The following is a 16,417-nucleotide window of genomic DNA, read 5'->3' as shown; positions in this document are numbered from 1 at the left end:
TATACCATGTGCAATTCCCATGCGTATTCTAGTGCCCTTCTTTCAAAGGTTGGTTGTATTATCTTATAATAGTCCAAATCCTGAAGTTTTCTCCAGTAGGATATCAGATATGAAGTTGCACCAATCAGGAATCAGTGCAAAGTTCATCAGTGGTAGTTCCAAAGTTCTGGTAGGGAAGATCCTACTTCTCTGCCAAATTAGACCAACAGCAATAATTCCCATATATCCTTTCCACTTATTTCCTTCCTGAGCCACAGGCTCTGCTGATGCAAGAGGCAGAAGGAGAAATCTCACTTGCTTCTTCTTCCTCTCTGCAGTCACCCATGCCATCCTGTACTTAGTACTTGTGGGTGTTTCAACCCATAGCAGCACCTTTGGGGCACTGATAGGTGGCTCTGGGGTGAAAAGAAAGGCGCGGTATATCCTTGTATCCAAACCAGTGGGACCTTGGAAGTTCCTATAATTGTCCACTTCCCATCCAAAGCAAATTCCTATTTCAATGCCTCCCTCACCAAATCGAACATGTTGCCCTCATCCTTTTCACTCCAAGAGCTGTCCGAATAACATTCCCTGCATTGGTACTTACCATCCAGCCACTTCTGGGAAGTCATGTTGATGGTAATAACAGTGAAATCGTAAAGAAAGTTGAAAGTCTTCTTCTCCAGGACTGTGTAACTGTAGTGAGGGTCAAGAAGGTTCACAAATTCATCCAGTGCCTTCTGCTCCATCTGCCAAACAGCGGGCAAGCAGGCTACAAAGAGGAAAAGGGCCAAGGGACGCATTTCCCAGCACCTAGTTGAGCGCTTTAGCCTGTTCTTTCCTTGCAAATGTCTCTTGCCAGAAGTGGGAGGTTTTCTGCCTCTTGCTACTGACAAAGAGGAATCATCTACAGTCTCCTTCAAAGCTTGGCTGAAGAGGCTTTCCAAAGTAATGAAACACTGAAGACTCCCTGTGCTTTTAAACATCCACCCAATTCCCCTGGGGCTGAAGCACAGGGACTGGTGGTGAAATAACACCCATTTAGCAAAATCATCTCACATACTAGAGGAGGTGCCAGGCAGTTTTTTTGCTTCTTGGTAGTGCCACTGAGGAGAGCTTAAAGCCAGTGTAGTGTAATGGTTTTATGCTAGGATCTGAGAGACTCCAGGTTCAAATTCCTACTCTTCCATGTAAGCTTGCTGGTTGACCTTGGGCCAGTCACACATTGTCAGTCTAAGCTTACCCTACAAGATGGCTTCAAAGATAAATCAGGGGAGGGTAAAACCTTGTATGCTTCCCTGAACTCCTTGGAGAACAAAAGGGGGGGGGGGTCAATTAAAATAGTTAAGAATAATAAACAGAAGAACACTTCTACTATAAACTTGCATGGGGCATGCCTTACTTTCACTAGGCACCAGGCCAAAACATTTCTTTTTCACTCTTTTAAATTTCTTCTTCTAATCTGCTTGTAGTCTGAGGACCATTTTATGAGTATCATTTCAGGTTGCAGAATGTTTTTAATGCTGGGGTTTTTTTTTGCTTGTGGCTCTATTTCCTGGCTTTTAAACAAATATTTGTTTCCATATATTTAAATCTTATGACATTATTACCATGTTTTTACTTTTCAAGCCTCCTTGTGTGGGACATTGGAGAGGCAGCATATTAATTCTCTAAATAAATAAAAAAGTAGCACTTAGAGAGAGTCCTTGATACTCAGCTGCCAGTCAAGGAAAAGTCAGCTTCCTTCCTCATAATGGTGGAGGAAGACCTCCAACATCTGTACAGATGTCCACTTATTGTGTCACAACTTTGCAGAGATATGCTGTGAAATTTGACTTCCAACATGGCATCTGCTACATCCAATGCCCATAGTGTATCTCCCCCTAAGATGGTAGACTACATACAATGTTCTAAGTATATACAATGGTCTATGTTCTCCTACGTACTTTCTGTCTCCCACGGGGATCCTGATCCTAAACCCTAGTCATGACGATACACTGATTCTGTGATTGACAGCTCAGTCCTTGCTAGACAGTAAATTTAAATCATACAATGAACATGGAACATGTTTCCCATATTTCTTACAATGCCTGAGATAGTAAACTGGGGCAATGCCAGACATCGAAGGCACATGCCTAGTTACTTCCCATCATCCTGGGTACAGAATAGGATCTCAGTCTTATCAAGGGCTTTTGAAACCCTCTGTCACGGGCTGGGCCAGCCCAAGCAGGATGGTTCAAGTCCAAACCTTAATGGCAGAGTCTGAGGGGAGTTCCAAGAGCAAAAGCCAGGTCAAACTAGTGGTCAGAGCACGAAATAACGCCAGGAGTGAGTCCAGAGTCCAAGAGCAAGGTCAGGTACAGTCCAAGGTCATTTACCGGTAGTGTCAGGTCCAAAAGCAGGCGTAGGCATGGGCAAGGTTCGCAGAACACGGAGTGGTTGCAGGCAATAGACACATTGCTTCCACGCCCGGCAGTTCCTCCAGACTGGCTCTTATAGCCAGGCGTGGCTTTCAGCCAGCTGCTGGGGCTCCATCCTGACACTACTCATCATCACTCTCCAGCAGCTGGCGTTGGCTCAAGAGACGAGCACTGCGCCGTCTCTCCTGCAGTTCCAGTCTCTGGCGCTGCCTGCGGCGTTCCTTGGACATGGGTGAACCTGGGGGGGTGGAGGCTCTTGGCTGCGCTGCACCTGTAGAAGTCCCTGGCTGAGCTTCCCCTGTGGTGTAGGGGCTAGAGGGTGCTGGTGTCTCAGCTGCTGGCTGCAAGCTCTGATCAGCCAGCAGCTGTTGCTCCTGATTGCTGGCTTCTGCTGAATCAGGGCTAGGGCTGGCTACACAGGGCTCCTCTTCTCCTGAGGAGTCCTGGCTGGCTACACGAGGCTCCTCTCCTCCAGAGGAGACCTCACTCTCAGACCGGGCCATGACACCCTTGGTTTTGAACCATGAGTTTAATTTATCCTGCTTCCTATGAGTTATTGATTGATATTGATTTGCAATGTTACAGTTCACTTCACTCCACTCGTGTTTATTGTCTTAGCCATAAGCCGTAACAATTCAAACAGTAAAATAGTAAAACAAGTTACTTGTTGTATGTATAACTGTGCCTTTAATATGCTATAAGGGTTTCCCAGGGGATGTGGCGTCTTTAAGAAGTTCCTTTAAAGCTGGTCTTTTGCTAATTGATTTGCGTACCGCCAATGTGAGGTGCGTCGGGCTACCGCTTGAAATTTACAAGGTGTCAATGTTGGCGAGACTCAATGTCAAAAAAACCGAATAAGCCAAAGTAAAAAGACTTTATGATTTTATTAGATACAATGGATTTTATTGCAGATTCTGGAGATTTGGCTGGGAGGTATGTTGACCCCCTGATGCAGTTTGGAAACAAGCGTTTTGATGACCGGCTCCTTGCCAGGTCTTCATTCCTTGATGTCTGCCACCTTTCCTTGTTCGGTCCAAACGATATTAAAATAAGATGAGAGCATCATTATAAACATTTCCTTGGAAAAAAGGTCCATCACTGTTCTTCAAGAGACTGTTACTGCATCTCCGTTTTGGGACTTTAAGAAATTTCTTTGACTACTATTTATTCTTTGGCCGTTCTATTTGAATGTCATTTCCCTGCCACTGATATATGAAATTTTTGTATGAACTATTTTTGTCAGAATGGTGTAGCGTGGGGAATCTGCTCAGGTAATTGTAGAGATTCCAGAGATTCCGTTCTTGACTGGCTTCGCATTCAGAAGATCCCGGATTCAAACCTTGGCATCTCCAGTTATGAGGTCAGATAGCAAGTGCTACGAAAAGGCCTTCCTCTGAGCCCTCAGAGAGCTGCTTCCAGTCAGCATAGGGAACACTGAGCTTGATTTGTCACTGGTCTGGTTTCTTTTTTTAAGAAAATATTTTCTCATAATTACAAAATGCTTAAACACACAGTATGACCAACATCAGAGGACAAAACAAGGAAAATAGATGTTTAGACAACAAACACTTTATCTACTAGACTCAGTTCAGTTAATAACAGGAGACCACAAGAAGTCAAATTAAATTAAACATTAGTCTTTCTCCGACAAAGTGAGTGTCCTGGTGTCATAAAGAAAAGATCATTAATTTTCTTCAACCGTTCTGCAACTTCTGGCATTTTGTTGCTGTTTCCAGTATCGAGCATCAATGAGTTTGGTGCTTATAATCAGAGTTTTGATAGTGGAAGGAACAGCAGAGAGGAGGTAAAAGGAAAGCTGAAATGAAAAGACATTCATATACAAATTACCCATTTAAAATCTGAGCAACATCAGAATTTATCACAGCAGTAAGTTAAAATTTTACTTATTGAAATTTGATTTTTTTAAAAAGCTGTTTTCTTCCCTTGGCAACCTATTTGTTTGTTTGGTTTGTTATGTTTTAAATATTTTTATGCCTCTTTTCTACTCATCATAGAGTTCCCAAAACCACAAATGAAAAAAAAAATAAAACAAGGGTTTAAAATACATTATATAAAAACAATAATAAAACACCTCGACATTCAAAACAGATATATAGGAAGGAGGGTCAGGGAGGAAATGCCCGGTGCAACAGAGAAGCCTTCACCCCCTGGCAGAAGAAAATGACAGAGGGGGACAGTTTGATCTCCATAGGATGGGAGCACTCCAGCACTCCAGCTGCAGATACAATCCTATTATTATTAACTGGATTTTGGACTGGGTGTTATTGGGATTCCGGAAAACAGTAGGCAGGTTCCTGTCAGGAACTTAAGCTGTGCCCCGAGGTGTTCCTTGCTGTGTTCCCGAAGTGATGGTTCTATTCTATGAGGCTAAAGTTGGTTCTGAATTCCCAGTTCCTTGTTCACATTTCCTATTTTCTAACTCAAACACAAATATTATGGAGAATTGAAAAGTTCTGCCAACCCAAAATAGAACTTGGATCCACAGACTCCATACACCCCCATGTTCAGGGGACTCTGCCCTCCAAGGGGACTGATGCTGTTTCCGGGTCAAAGCCCAGTAATTTGACTGACAGTTCCAAAGTGGGAAGTCCCGAAGAAAAAAAGCACTTGCAGAAACTGGGGGGAGGCTGTACCCCAAAACAAGCTTTGGATAAGCCCAAATAACACATCCCTCTGGAGACTATTCCCTACTATAAAACATGGACTGGTGCCTGTCACAAACACAGGTTCTGAGGCAAAGAGCTTCTGTTTGGGTTGCATCGAAGAACTTTGCATTTGGAAGGAGAGTTGAATAAGTAACTAGAATTTTTTCCCTGCACCATTCTGCACTGGAGCTACTAGCACAAGAACTGAGCTTTGGACAAGGGCACAGCATAACCTGTGTTCTATTGTGCCTTTTTCCTCAGGGGATCTTTTCTTTGGCAATATTATGTATATTATACTTTGTACACCTAGGGGAGTTTGGAAAGGAACATGAAGAACCTTCTGAGAAATTTCACTCCTGTCTTATCAGAAGAACATACATAAATTTGTCTTGTAAGACAGGAGTGGAATTTCTCAGAAGGCTCTTCATGTTCCTTTCCAACCTCCGCCCCCACCTCAGTTGTCCAAAGTATAATATACATAATATTGCCAAAGAAAAGATATGTATCCTGGCCATAAGATAGCCTCATCTGCATAAGGAAGAATGTAAACTGGGTGATCGGCCAACTTTGGGGCATGAAGCTCAGTAGATGAAAATTTTGGGGAGGAGGTTGTATTACAATACATTGAAAACATGGAGAACAAAAACACAGCCCTGAATTATCCCCCGGTGATTGTGACCAAATTGGTAAGTGAGTCATAGGTACTGTAACATAGTTTCAATGCAGAACACTTACATAATTGCTTTATTAGAATTAATAGCCTTGTGAAGGCAGGCCACCTCACCTCTGAGAGGGGGAGTCTGGCCACCAGTTGGTGGCACCCCCTATGCACCACCCATCAGGCCTCCGGGTTGGAGGTTATGATTCCGCATATGCAACAAGGTGGTTGATGACTGTAGCTGCTGGGCCTGGCAGGCTCAGGGAGGCATTGGCATGCCACCTCCCCTCTTGGGGGTGGGGAGTCTGACTGCCGGCCAGTGGCACCCCCCACGTGTCCACCCAGTGGGCCTCTGGGTTGGAGGTTATTATTCCGTTCACACAGCAAGGTGGTTAATGACTGTGGCTGCCAGGCCTGGCAGGCTTGGGGAGGCATTGGCATGCCACCTACCATCTCAGGTTACCTTACCCTCTCAGGCACACCAGTTCTCCAGGTCAGAGGTTAGTATTCTGCTTATGTAGAAAGATGGCTGATGACCATGGCCGCCAGGCCTGGCAGGCTCAGGGAGGCAGTGGTGTGCTGCTTCCCTTTTTGGGGGCAGGGGGTCTGGAAGCTGGCCAGTGGAACCCCCTATGTGCCGGGTCAGAGGCTACTATTCTGCTTATGCAGAAAGGTGGCTTTTGACAGCGGCCACCAGGCCTGGAAGGCTCAGGAAGGCATTGGCTTGCTGCATCCCCTGTCGGGGGGGGGGAGGTCTGGCTGCTGGCTGGCAGCACATCCTATGTGCCTGCCCACCAAGCCTCCAGTTCAGAGGTTACTATTCCGCTTAAGCAGTAAGGTGGTTGATGACTGCAGCTGCTGGGCCTGGCAGGCTCGGAGAGGCGGTAGCTTGCTTCCTTACCTCTCAGGGGCAGGAGTCTGGCTCCTGGCCTGCAACACCCCCCATGTGCCCACCTGCCAGGCCTCCGGGTCAGAGGTTACTAGTCTGCTCATGCAGCAAGGTGGTTGATGGCTGTGAACACTGGGTCTGGTGGGCTCAGGGAGGCAGTGATGTGCCTCCCCTCTTGAGGGCGGGGGGTCTGTCCACCAGCTGGTGGCACCCCCATGTGTCTGCCAGCCAGACCTCCAGGTCAGAGGCTACTATTTTGTTCATGCAGCAAGGTGGTTGATGACTGTGGCTACTGGGCCTGGTGGGCTTGGGGAGGCAGTGGTGTGCCACCTTCCCTCTCGGGGGCAGGGGGTCTGGCCACTGGCCAGTGGCACCCCCCATGTGCCCGCCTGCCAGGCCTCCAGGAGGGTACCTTCTGGAAAGCTTAAAAGGTGAGTGATGTCATTGGCCATCGCAGACCAAAATGACCCAGCCACAATCTGCTAAGAAAATCCTCCAGCAAGACAAGTTGGCATATGTAGAGGCCTTGTATACACAAACCCACAACCTGGTGGGTCAGACGCTGACCCGCATTCACTAGATGGGGTACTTCATGGCATCGAGCAATGGTGTTGTCCGCACCTCATGTCTTGCAAAGTCCAGACAAAACACACCAGCTGGACATACATGGAGCATTGGACGCCCCTCCAGTGTCGAAGCAGAGGCTGCCTCTAAGATGACCCACCATCCTGCCATTGTGGAAAGGATGGAGTTGCAGGACCCATTCTCCCTTCCTCAGAGGGAACAGCAGGTGCCATTTATTGGGTCTACCGTGCAGGACAAGTGCATGTGCCATAGTTCCTGAGCTGCCCCTGGTGCCCAAACCTGGCAACTGTTGAACAGAACTTAAATTTCATCACAGCTCCTCTACCCAGCAGTTAAGGCAGGTTGGTTCATAGCAACACCAGAACTTCTTATCATCCCTGACACTTTTCCATGTCCTGACTGCGATGGAGATGGATGCCGTGGGACGTTGGTCTGACAACTTCCAAGCAACAAGATCAGGAAAGCTCCCACTCTCCTGGCTTTCCACAAACTATGCAGAACTGAATTATTTAGGAGGGCTTTTTCACTCAGGTAATAGGGCCGTACTGTGAGTAATGGCTAAGAAGTATGCCTTGGTAAAGGAAAAAATCCTGTTGATTATTCTACTGGGAGCTGTCTGTTGTCATAGATATACTCCTACTGGTTAAATTCTGCATCATTAAATATGTCATGTATAGTTAATTATGCTTTGTTCCTACAATGTTTTCGTCTCCGAGGTTGTGTTTATGCTTGTTTTTAAATTTCTGCAACCCATAGCCTCTCGTATTTGCTCACTGAATGTCCTAGCTGTTGATCATATTGACTTTCATGGTGTAATCTGCCTTAGGTCTCAGCGAGAAAGAAGCATAATCAGTCAATCTATCAATCAAATAAAGAAAGAAACAAGAAAGAGGGAGTTGGATGGTACAGATCAGCTCAGTAGCTTAGGCAGTATAACAAGATTAATTAAACTGTTACTCAAATAGGTGGTTACCCAAATAGGTGCAACAAGAAGAGGCTGTAAGAAGAGGGTAACTAGGATCTTTTAACCAGTGTATATTAGGACTGCTTCCTCTAGAGGACTCTTTAAGAAACAGGCATATGTTCAACAGGATTGTTTTTTATTAAAAAAGCAATAAAAGAGCAAATGCATGGAGCATTTGACAAGGTTCCTCATGCTTTTCTTATAGGTAAGCTGGAGGACTGTGGACTGGATGGATAGGGATAACTGCATCCAAAGAATGGATAACTGCACCCAATGAATAGTTGTCAATGGGATCGTGTCTGATTGGAGGGAGGTGTCCAGTGGAGTGCCAGAGGGCTCAGTCCTGGGCCAAGTGCTTTTCAATATTTTTTTATAAATTATCTGGATGAGGGTGTGAAAGGATTACTCATTAACTTTGCAGATGACACCAAACTGGGAGGAGTAGCAAACATCCTTGAGGACAAGGTTAGAATTTATTGAGATCTGAACACACTGGGAAAGTGGGCAGATTTGAATAAGATGTGATTTTACACAGATAAGTGCTGAGTTCTTCACCTAGGTAACAACAGTTCAAAGCATGCATAGTGGATGAGGGATACACTTTTGGGTAGCTGTGTTTGTGAACAAGATCTTGGGATACAGGTGGATGGGAAGCGAAATATGAGCAGCTAGTGTGATGCAGCAGTAAAAACAGTGAATGCAATTTTGGGGCCTATCAACAAAGGCATAACATTCAAATCACAGGATGTTACTGTCCCGCTGTATACTGTGTTGATCAGTTATGGAGTTACGGAGGCCTCGCCTCAAAAATGACATGGATAAAGAGGAACGGGTGCAGAAGAGAGCAACCAGGATGACCAGGGGAGGGCTGAAGATATGATTGTTCTATTCAAGTATTTAAAAGGCTGTCACTTAGGAGAGGGAAAGGAGCTGTTCCTGTGGGCAAGAGGATAGGACTGAAAACAATGGGTTTAAACTACAGGAGAAATGGTACTGGCTGGACATTAGAAAAAAACTTCTTCGTGTTAAGTGTAATTCAGCAGTAGAATCAGCTGCCTAGGGATGTGGTGGGTTCCCCCTCATTGGCAATCTTCAAGGAGCGGCTGGACAAATACTTTTGGGGGACGCTTTAGGCTGTTCCTGCATTGGGCAGGGGGTTGGACTAGAAGGTCTTTAAGGCCCATTCCAACTCTATGATTCTACGATCTCAGGTGTCAGCCAGTGGTGGGCAACCTCCCAGCAGTTTGCCCATTTGCCCCCTAAGGAAATCAGTGAGGCAGCAATATAGAGGTCACACAAGGGGGTCAAATTGCCACACTCCTCCTACCATTCTCAATACAGAACTTGCTGTCAGTCCTTTGCAAGTAAATCTCTAAGTTCTCCACAGCGCAAACACATGTGATTTGATTGAAGGAACTTTAATTAGAGATCCTCAAGTTCAAGGTGCTCAGACAGTAGAACTGGCAGAAGTGACGTGCTAAGGGAAAGCATGGTTAGATATAGGGCAATGTCCCACCCTCAGGTTAGTACCACAGTTTAGACTACATTTACAGAGAGTATGAAATCATCTCTATTCCCAGGGAAGACATAGTTTCGTCTAGGTGCAGCTGGCTCCAAGGACATTGGTTCTAAAAGTGAACGTGTTTAACTACAAAGCAAAGATAACACACTAAGCTCCTAAATAACAGGCACTGAATGGTACTCAGAACTCTCCTTAGTCCCAGAGTATTCACTGGTAGCACATAACATATACATGGTATTTATGCAGACAGGCATACATGACACACACTCTCTTGTTTCCCATGCATATGCTTAATAAAGGGTTTCTTTGCATAACTTTGGTAAAATTACAGCTGTACCCCTCAACATGTTAGAAGATGTGAAGAAGGGGAGGGTTTGAAAGGAAGAGTAAAGGGCTTCTTACCTGTTTCACACTCCCACAAGCGTGAAGAAGTCTTGCCCAATCCAGATTTGGCAATCCAAGGACTGGCATTACGCTCTCCCGGTGATGTGACACTCTGGAGGATTTCTGAGAAGCTTCTGCAGTGACAAGGATCCACAGGTTCAGCAGGAAGAAAATGTGAGGGGGAGATATAATTAAATATACCAGACAGTCCTCACGATGGGACAATATCCTTTCACTCACCAGGTGCAGGATATACCACCGTATAGCAGAGGCAACAGAAGAATCCAGTGAGAAGTTAAATCATCTAAGAAGATAATGTTTAACTTCATTTAATAACTATTTACAGTAAAATAAACAACACACTGTGAGAGAAACATATTCATGGCTTATACACAGGAGAGAGAGGCAGTTACAGCAACAGTCATCTTAACTGACACGGAAGGAATGTTCACTCACAGGAGGGAGGGGCCCGTTCCACAGCAACAGGTAAACAGACGAAGCTGAAGTTGTATTGTTGAAGGCTTTCACAGCCGGAGAACGATGGTTGTTGTGGGTTTTCCGGGCTGTATTGCCGTGGTCTTGGCATTGTAGTTCCTGATGTTTCGCCAGCAGCTGTGGCTGGCATCTTCAGAGGTGTAGCACCAAAAGACAGAGATCTCTCAGTGTCACAGTGTGGAAAAGATGTAGGTCATTTGTATCTACTCAGGAGGGGTGGGGTTGAGCTGAGTCATCTTGTAAGAGTTTCCCAGGGTGTGGAATGCTAATGGCGGGAGGCTTTACTGTATCCTGAGGAGGTTCTTTTGCATATGGATTGGTACTTGATGTGCTAATCTTCTCTGCAGGGCTATTGTCGGGGATAGAATGTTTTGTTAGCTTGGTGTTTTTCAGAACTGGAAACCATGCCAACTGGAACTACAATGAACTGGAACTACAATGCCAAGACCACGGCAATACAGCCCGGAAAACCCACAACAACCATCGAAGCTGAAGTTGGTTCCCAGTTCCCAGTTCCTTATTCGCAGTTCCTTATTCCTTATTCGTTATTCGCAAAGCGGCAAAGCCAAAGAAAAATATTGTGGGAAACTGAAAAGTTACAACTCCAAAATGAAGTTTGCAGGGGCACATATTATACACCTCCATATTAATAACACTCAGCACTCTAAGGGGACCTATACTGGGTCGTCCTACAGAACCCAGATCTTGAGTAAACAGCTTCAAAATAGGATGTCCCCAGAACAATTCAATAAGAAGAAAGGAGCGGCAGCTGCAGCAGAAAAAAACTTTTGATCACCCCAAATCACACAGATCTGAACTCCAGAGACTGTCCCCTACAAGAGGACATGTGCTGGTGCTGATCCAGTCTCTGGTTCTGGACCTAGGCCCTACTATGTGGCCTGCCTCCAAGCACCCTGTATTAGACATGGCTATGAATAAGCAAGTGGTGAAAATATAAGCCCTCTGAAAACCAAAATAATCTTTGGATCACCCCAAATCACACACCCCTGAACTCCAGAGACTGTCCCCTACAAGAGGACATGTGCTGGTGCTGATTCAGTCTCTGGTTCTGGACCTAAGTCCTCGAATGTGGCCTCCCTCCAAGCACCCTGTATTAGACATGGCTTTGAATACGGAAGTGGTGAAAATATAAGCCCTCTGAAACCCAAAACAATCTTTGGATCACCCCAAATCACACACCCCTGAACTGCAGAGACTCTCCCCTACAAGAGGACATGTGCTGGTGCTGATCCAGTCTCTGGTTCTGGACCTAAGTCCTCAAATGTGGCCTCTCTCCAAGCACCCTGTATTAGACATGGCTTTGAATAAGTAAGTGATGAAAATATAAGCCCTCTGAAACCCAAAACAATCTTTGGAGCACCCCAAATAACACACCCCTGAACTGCAGAGACTGTCCCCTACAAGAGGACGTGCTGGTGCTGATCCAGTCTCTGGTTCTGGACCTAAGCCTTACTATGTGGCCTGTCTCCAAGCACCCTGTATTAGACATGGCTTTGATTAAGCAAGTGGTGAAAATATAAGTCCTCTGAAACCCAAAACAATCTTTGGATCACCCCAAATCACACACCCCTGAATTCCAGAGACTGTCCCCTACAAGAGGACATGTGCTGGTGCTGATCCAGTCTCTGGTTCTGGACCTAAGGCCACGAATGTGGCGTCTCTCCAAGCACCCTGTATTAGACATGGCTTTGAATAAGGAAGCGGTGAAAATATAAGCCCTCTGAAAACCAAAAAAATCTTTGGATCACCCCAAATCACGCACCCCTGAACTGCAGAGACTGTCCCCTACAAGAGGACATGTGCTGGTGCTGATCCAGTCTCTGGTTCTGGACCTAAGTCCTCGAATGAGGCCTCTCTCCAAGCACCCTGTATTAGACATGGCTTTGAATAAGGAAGCGGTGAAAATATAAGCCCTCTGAAACCCCAAAAAATATTTGGATCACCCCAAATCACGCACCCCTGAACTCCAGAGACTGTCCCCTACAAGAGGACATGTGCTGGTGCTGATCCAGTCTGTGGTTCTGGACCTAAGTCCTCGAATGAGGCCTCTCTCCAAGCACCCAGTATTAGACATGGCTTTGAATAAGGAAGTGGTGAAAATATAAGCCCTCTGAAACCCAAAACAATCTTTGGATCACCCCAAATCACACACCCCCGAACTCCAGAGACTGTCCCCTACAAGAGGACATGTGCTGTTGCTGATCCAGTCTCTAGTTCTGGACCTAAGCCTTACTATGTGGCCTGTCTCCAAGCACCCTGTATTAGACATGGCTTTGATTAAGCAAGTGGTGAAAATATAAGTCCTCTGAAACCCAAAACAATCTTTGGATCACCCCAAATCACACACCCCTGAATTCCAGAGACTGTCCCCTACAAGAGGACATGTGCTGGTGCTGATCCAGTCTCTGGTTCTGGACCTAAGGCCACGAATGTGGCGTCTCTCCAAGCACCCTGTATTAGACATGGCTTTGAATAAGGAAGCGGTGAAAATATAAGCCCTCTGAAACCGAAAAAAATCTTTGGATCACCCCAAATCACGCACCCCTGAACTGCAGAGACTGTCCCCTACAAGAGGACATGTGCTGGTGCTGATCCAGTCTCTGGTTCTGGACCTAAGGCCTCGAATGAGACCTCTCTCCAAGCACCCAGTATTAGACATGGCTTTGAATAAGGAAGCGGTGAAAATATAAGCCCTCTGAAACCCAAAACAATCTTTGGATCACCCCAAATCACACACCCCCGAACTCCAGAGACTGTCCCCTACAAGAGGACATGTGCTGGTGCTGATCCAGTCTCTGGTTCTGGACCTAAGTCCTCGAATGAGGCGTCTCTCCAAGCACCCAGTATTAGACATGGCTTTGAATAAGGAAGTGGTGAAAATATAAGCCCTCTGAAACCCAAAACAATCTTTGGATCACCCCAAATCACACACCCCTGAATTCCAGAGCCTGTCCCCTACAAGAGGACATGTGCTGGTGCTGATCCAGTCTCTGGTTCTGGACCTGAGTCCTCGAATGTGGCCCCCCTCCAAGCACCCTGTATTACACATGGCTTTGAATAAGGAAGTGGTAGTAATATAAGCTCTCTGAAACCCAAAAAAATCTTTGGATCACCCCAAATCACACACCCCTGAACTCCAGAGATTGCCCCCTACAAGAGGACATGTGCTGGTGCTGATCCAGTCTCTGGTTCTGGACCTATGGCCTACTATGTGGCCTCCCTCCAAGCACCCTGTATTAGACATGGCTTTGAATAAGGAAGTGGTGAAAATATAAGCCCTCTGAAACCCAAAACAATCTTTGGAGCACCCCAAATCACACACCCCTGAACTGCAGAGACTGTCCCCTACAAGAGGACATGTGCTGGTGCTGATCCAGTCTCTGGTTCTGGACCTAAGGCCTCAAATGTGGCCTCTTTCCAAGCACCCTATATTAGACATGGCTTTAAATATGGAAGTGGGGAAAATATAAGCCCTCTGAAACCCAAAACAATCTTTGGATCACCCCAAATCATACTCCCGTGAACTCCAGAAACTGTCCCCTACAAGAGGACATGTGCTGGTGCTGATCCAGTCTCTGGTTCTGGACCTAAGTCCTCGAATGTGGCCTCCCTCCAAGCACCCTGTATTAGACATGGCTTTGAATAAGGAAGTGGTGAAAATATAAGCCCCCCGTAACCCCAAGTTGGCAATTACTGTAAGGAGGTGCTTCAGACACCCCAGTTGCCAATACCCAATACCACCATTGTCTCCAATTTAGGTAAAATAGGACATATGAAGTTCAGCTGAAATGGAGGGAGATCTCCAGGTACGGCAATCATAATATGGAGGGTCCTCAGTGGTGTATAATTCCACAGAAGCCACACTCCAAAGCCACCATTCTGTTTGAGATAATTTAAACTTGTCATTTGAAAGTCATTTGTAACTCTCAGAGTTCTCTAGGTTGGTTGACATCAATTGTCAGGTAGTACCTATGTGGGGTATAATTCCACATAGGCCAGCCTAAGAAGCCTCCATGTCTTGGAGAATGTTAAAATCTGTCATTTGGAGATCAGTTGTAATTTGTGGGGATCTCCAGGAGGGTTGGCAACCACAGTGTCATCAAGACAGGTGGCCTTAGCATGGACCTGCCTGCTGCCAGATCTGCCACTGTCTCCCAAAGAACCCCAGGAGCAGCGAAGGCTGAGGGTAAGGGCAGAGGCATGGACCAAGCACAGGAGCGCATACCTGGCAGCCCACGGCCTTCCCCCTGCTGAGGAAATGTCAGGAGAGCCAGTACAGGATCTGATCTACTCCTCCTGATTAGCAGAGATGAGCCAGCTTGGAGAAAGAAGCTTAATGAACCCAGCCTCACCTGTAGGAGAAACTCCCTTTATAAGGCCGCAGCTAGCATGGGATTAGCTAGTCACAATTGTGGTATTCTGGAGTTGGCTGTTGGTGAGCTCTTCGGTTCTGGCTGCCTGAGCCTTGGTGGGTCACAGTCTTTGATTTTGGAATCTGTTACTTGACCATGGAGTTTGACCTGAGAATCTTTGTTGTTGGCCCTGTTGTCAGAACTTGCCTCCAACCTAGTGAGCAAGGTACTTTTAATCCTTCTGTTTCTATTTTTTTGCTCTCCATTATACTCTTAGATTATGTTGCTGCTGTTTCTGTGGGTTTGTTATGAAAATATGGTTTAGAGCACATTATACTAAGTGATACATGTGTATTCTAATGAACTTTGTTTTAGAATTTCATTAGGCTGTTTTGGCTTGGGGCATAAATTTAGCCAAATGTGTAAGTTTGGTTTTCTGTAGTGCCTTTAATAAATATGAATCTGCATTTCGGATCTCTTAGTATATCTTTACGTTGGAAGGGTAAATATTTTTATTTTGCCCTTCCAACATAAATCTTAAATTTCAGGCATGGGAGAGACGGAGCTCTTTCAATGTGCTATCATTCTCTTCAACACCGACACCACACCCTCCGCTTTTCTCCATTTCTCAGCTTCTTCTGGTGGTAGCTAGGATAATTCACCCCATGAAGTAGGTTCAGGTATTTCTGCTGTTCTTAGTGCAGAGGTAGTCAAGTCAAGTTTATTATTACAGTCTGTGACCAGTACATATAAAACCATTTGCAAATCAGTTTAAAAACAGTCGAGACTGGATACAGGGGAAGAACGATGAATAAATATAAGAGTAAAAAAATAAGATCATCATAAATTAGTTGTTTAAAAGGTTAAAATACATTTAGTCTGCCTTATGCGATTTACGTTGCTTGTAGACCTGGCCACAGAATCTTGCTACTTGATGTGTTGTCTGGTGATTCCGATCAGACAAAAGATAATCAAGTTTGATTTTATTTGAACTTCCAGGGCATCTTTCTACTAATGGACTGATGGTTTCCGCTCTAATTTTACTATGACTTGGGCAGTTAAAGAAGATGTGCTCCATTGAGTCAATTTCTCTTAGGGGATAGGAGCAAAGCCTAAGAGAGTAATGGACAGCTTTAAACTTTCCTTCCAGAATGGCAGAGGGTAGAGTTGAACTTCTAGCCCTTCTGAAGTTACTGGATTCAAGACAGTAAAAGTAGGCTGCAGGAGCGGCAATATATTTAGTAGTATCTGAAGAAATAAAACCTGGTGCTCTAAGTAAATCTGTTTGTCTTTCAATGTCTGTCGCTCTCTGCTTAATGAGTGATTTTGCTCGGTCTAACCCCATGACTAGCAAACTTTGAGGGGAAAGACCCAATTTTCCCAGGGATTTCAGAGTCGCCTTTTGCCAATTAGATTGAAATTTGTCTTGGAATAACAGAGGGAGCAGACCTTGTGGGTTTAGACATCCTGACAGCCATTTGA

General features: G+C 45.5%; 1 protein-coding gene and 1 long non-coding RNA gene across 2 annotated transcripts in view; both read right to left on the bottom strand.

Annotated features, from left to right (window-relative positions):
- The window catches only part of LOC129326328 (autocrine proliferation repressor protein A-like), a 33,878-nt gene extending 33,096 nt beyond the window's left edge, over positions 1 to 782 (bottom strand). The window contains exon 1 of the mRNA XM_054974482.1: positions 587 to 782. Coding sequence (XP_054830457.1) covers positions 587 to 782 — 196 coding nt within the window. The remainder of the gene's footprint in view (positions 1 to 586) is intronic.
- A 2,482-nt stretch (positions 783 to 3,264) lies between these two features.
- Positions 3,265 to 10,189, bottom strand: LOC129326462 (uncharacterized). The gene is made up of 2 exons (XR_008596696.1): positions 10,086 to 10,189; positions 3,265 to 4,215 (listed from the first exon to the last, which is right to left on the bottom strand). It is a non-coding gene; the product is annotated as an uncharacterized LOC129326462 (long non-coding RNA).
- Positions 10,190 to 16,417: the final 6,228 nt, after the last annotated feature.

This window comes from Eublepharis macularius, chromosome 3 (assembly GCF_028583425.1).
Source record: "Eublepharis macularius isolate TG4126 chromosome 3, MPM_Emac_v1.0, whole genome shotgun sequence".
NCBI classification, from domain to species: domain Eukaryota; kingdom Metazoa; phylum Chordata; class Lepidosauria; order Squamata; family Eublepharidae; genus Eublepharis; species Eublepharis macularius.
The sequence above is the reverse complement of the archived record's forward strand: the minus strand, read 5'-3'. Positions and strand labels throughout refer to the sequence as shown.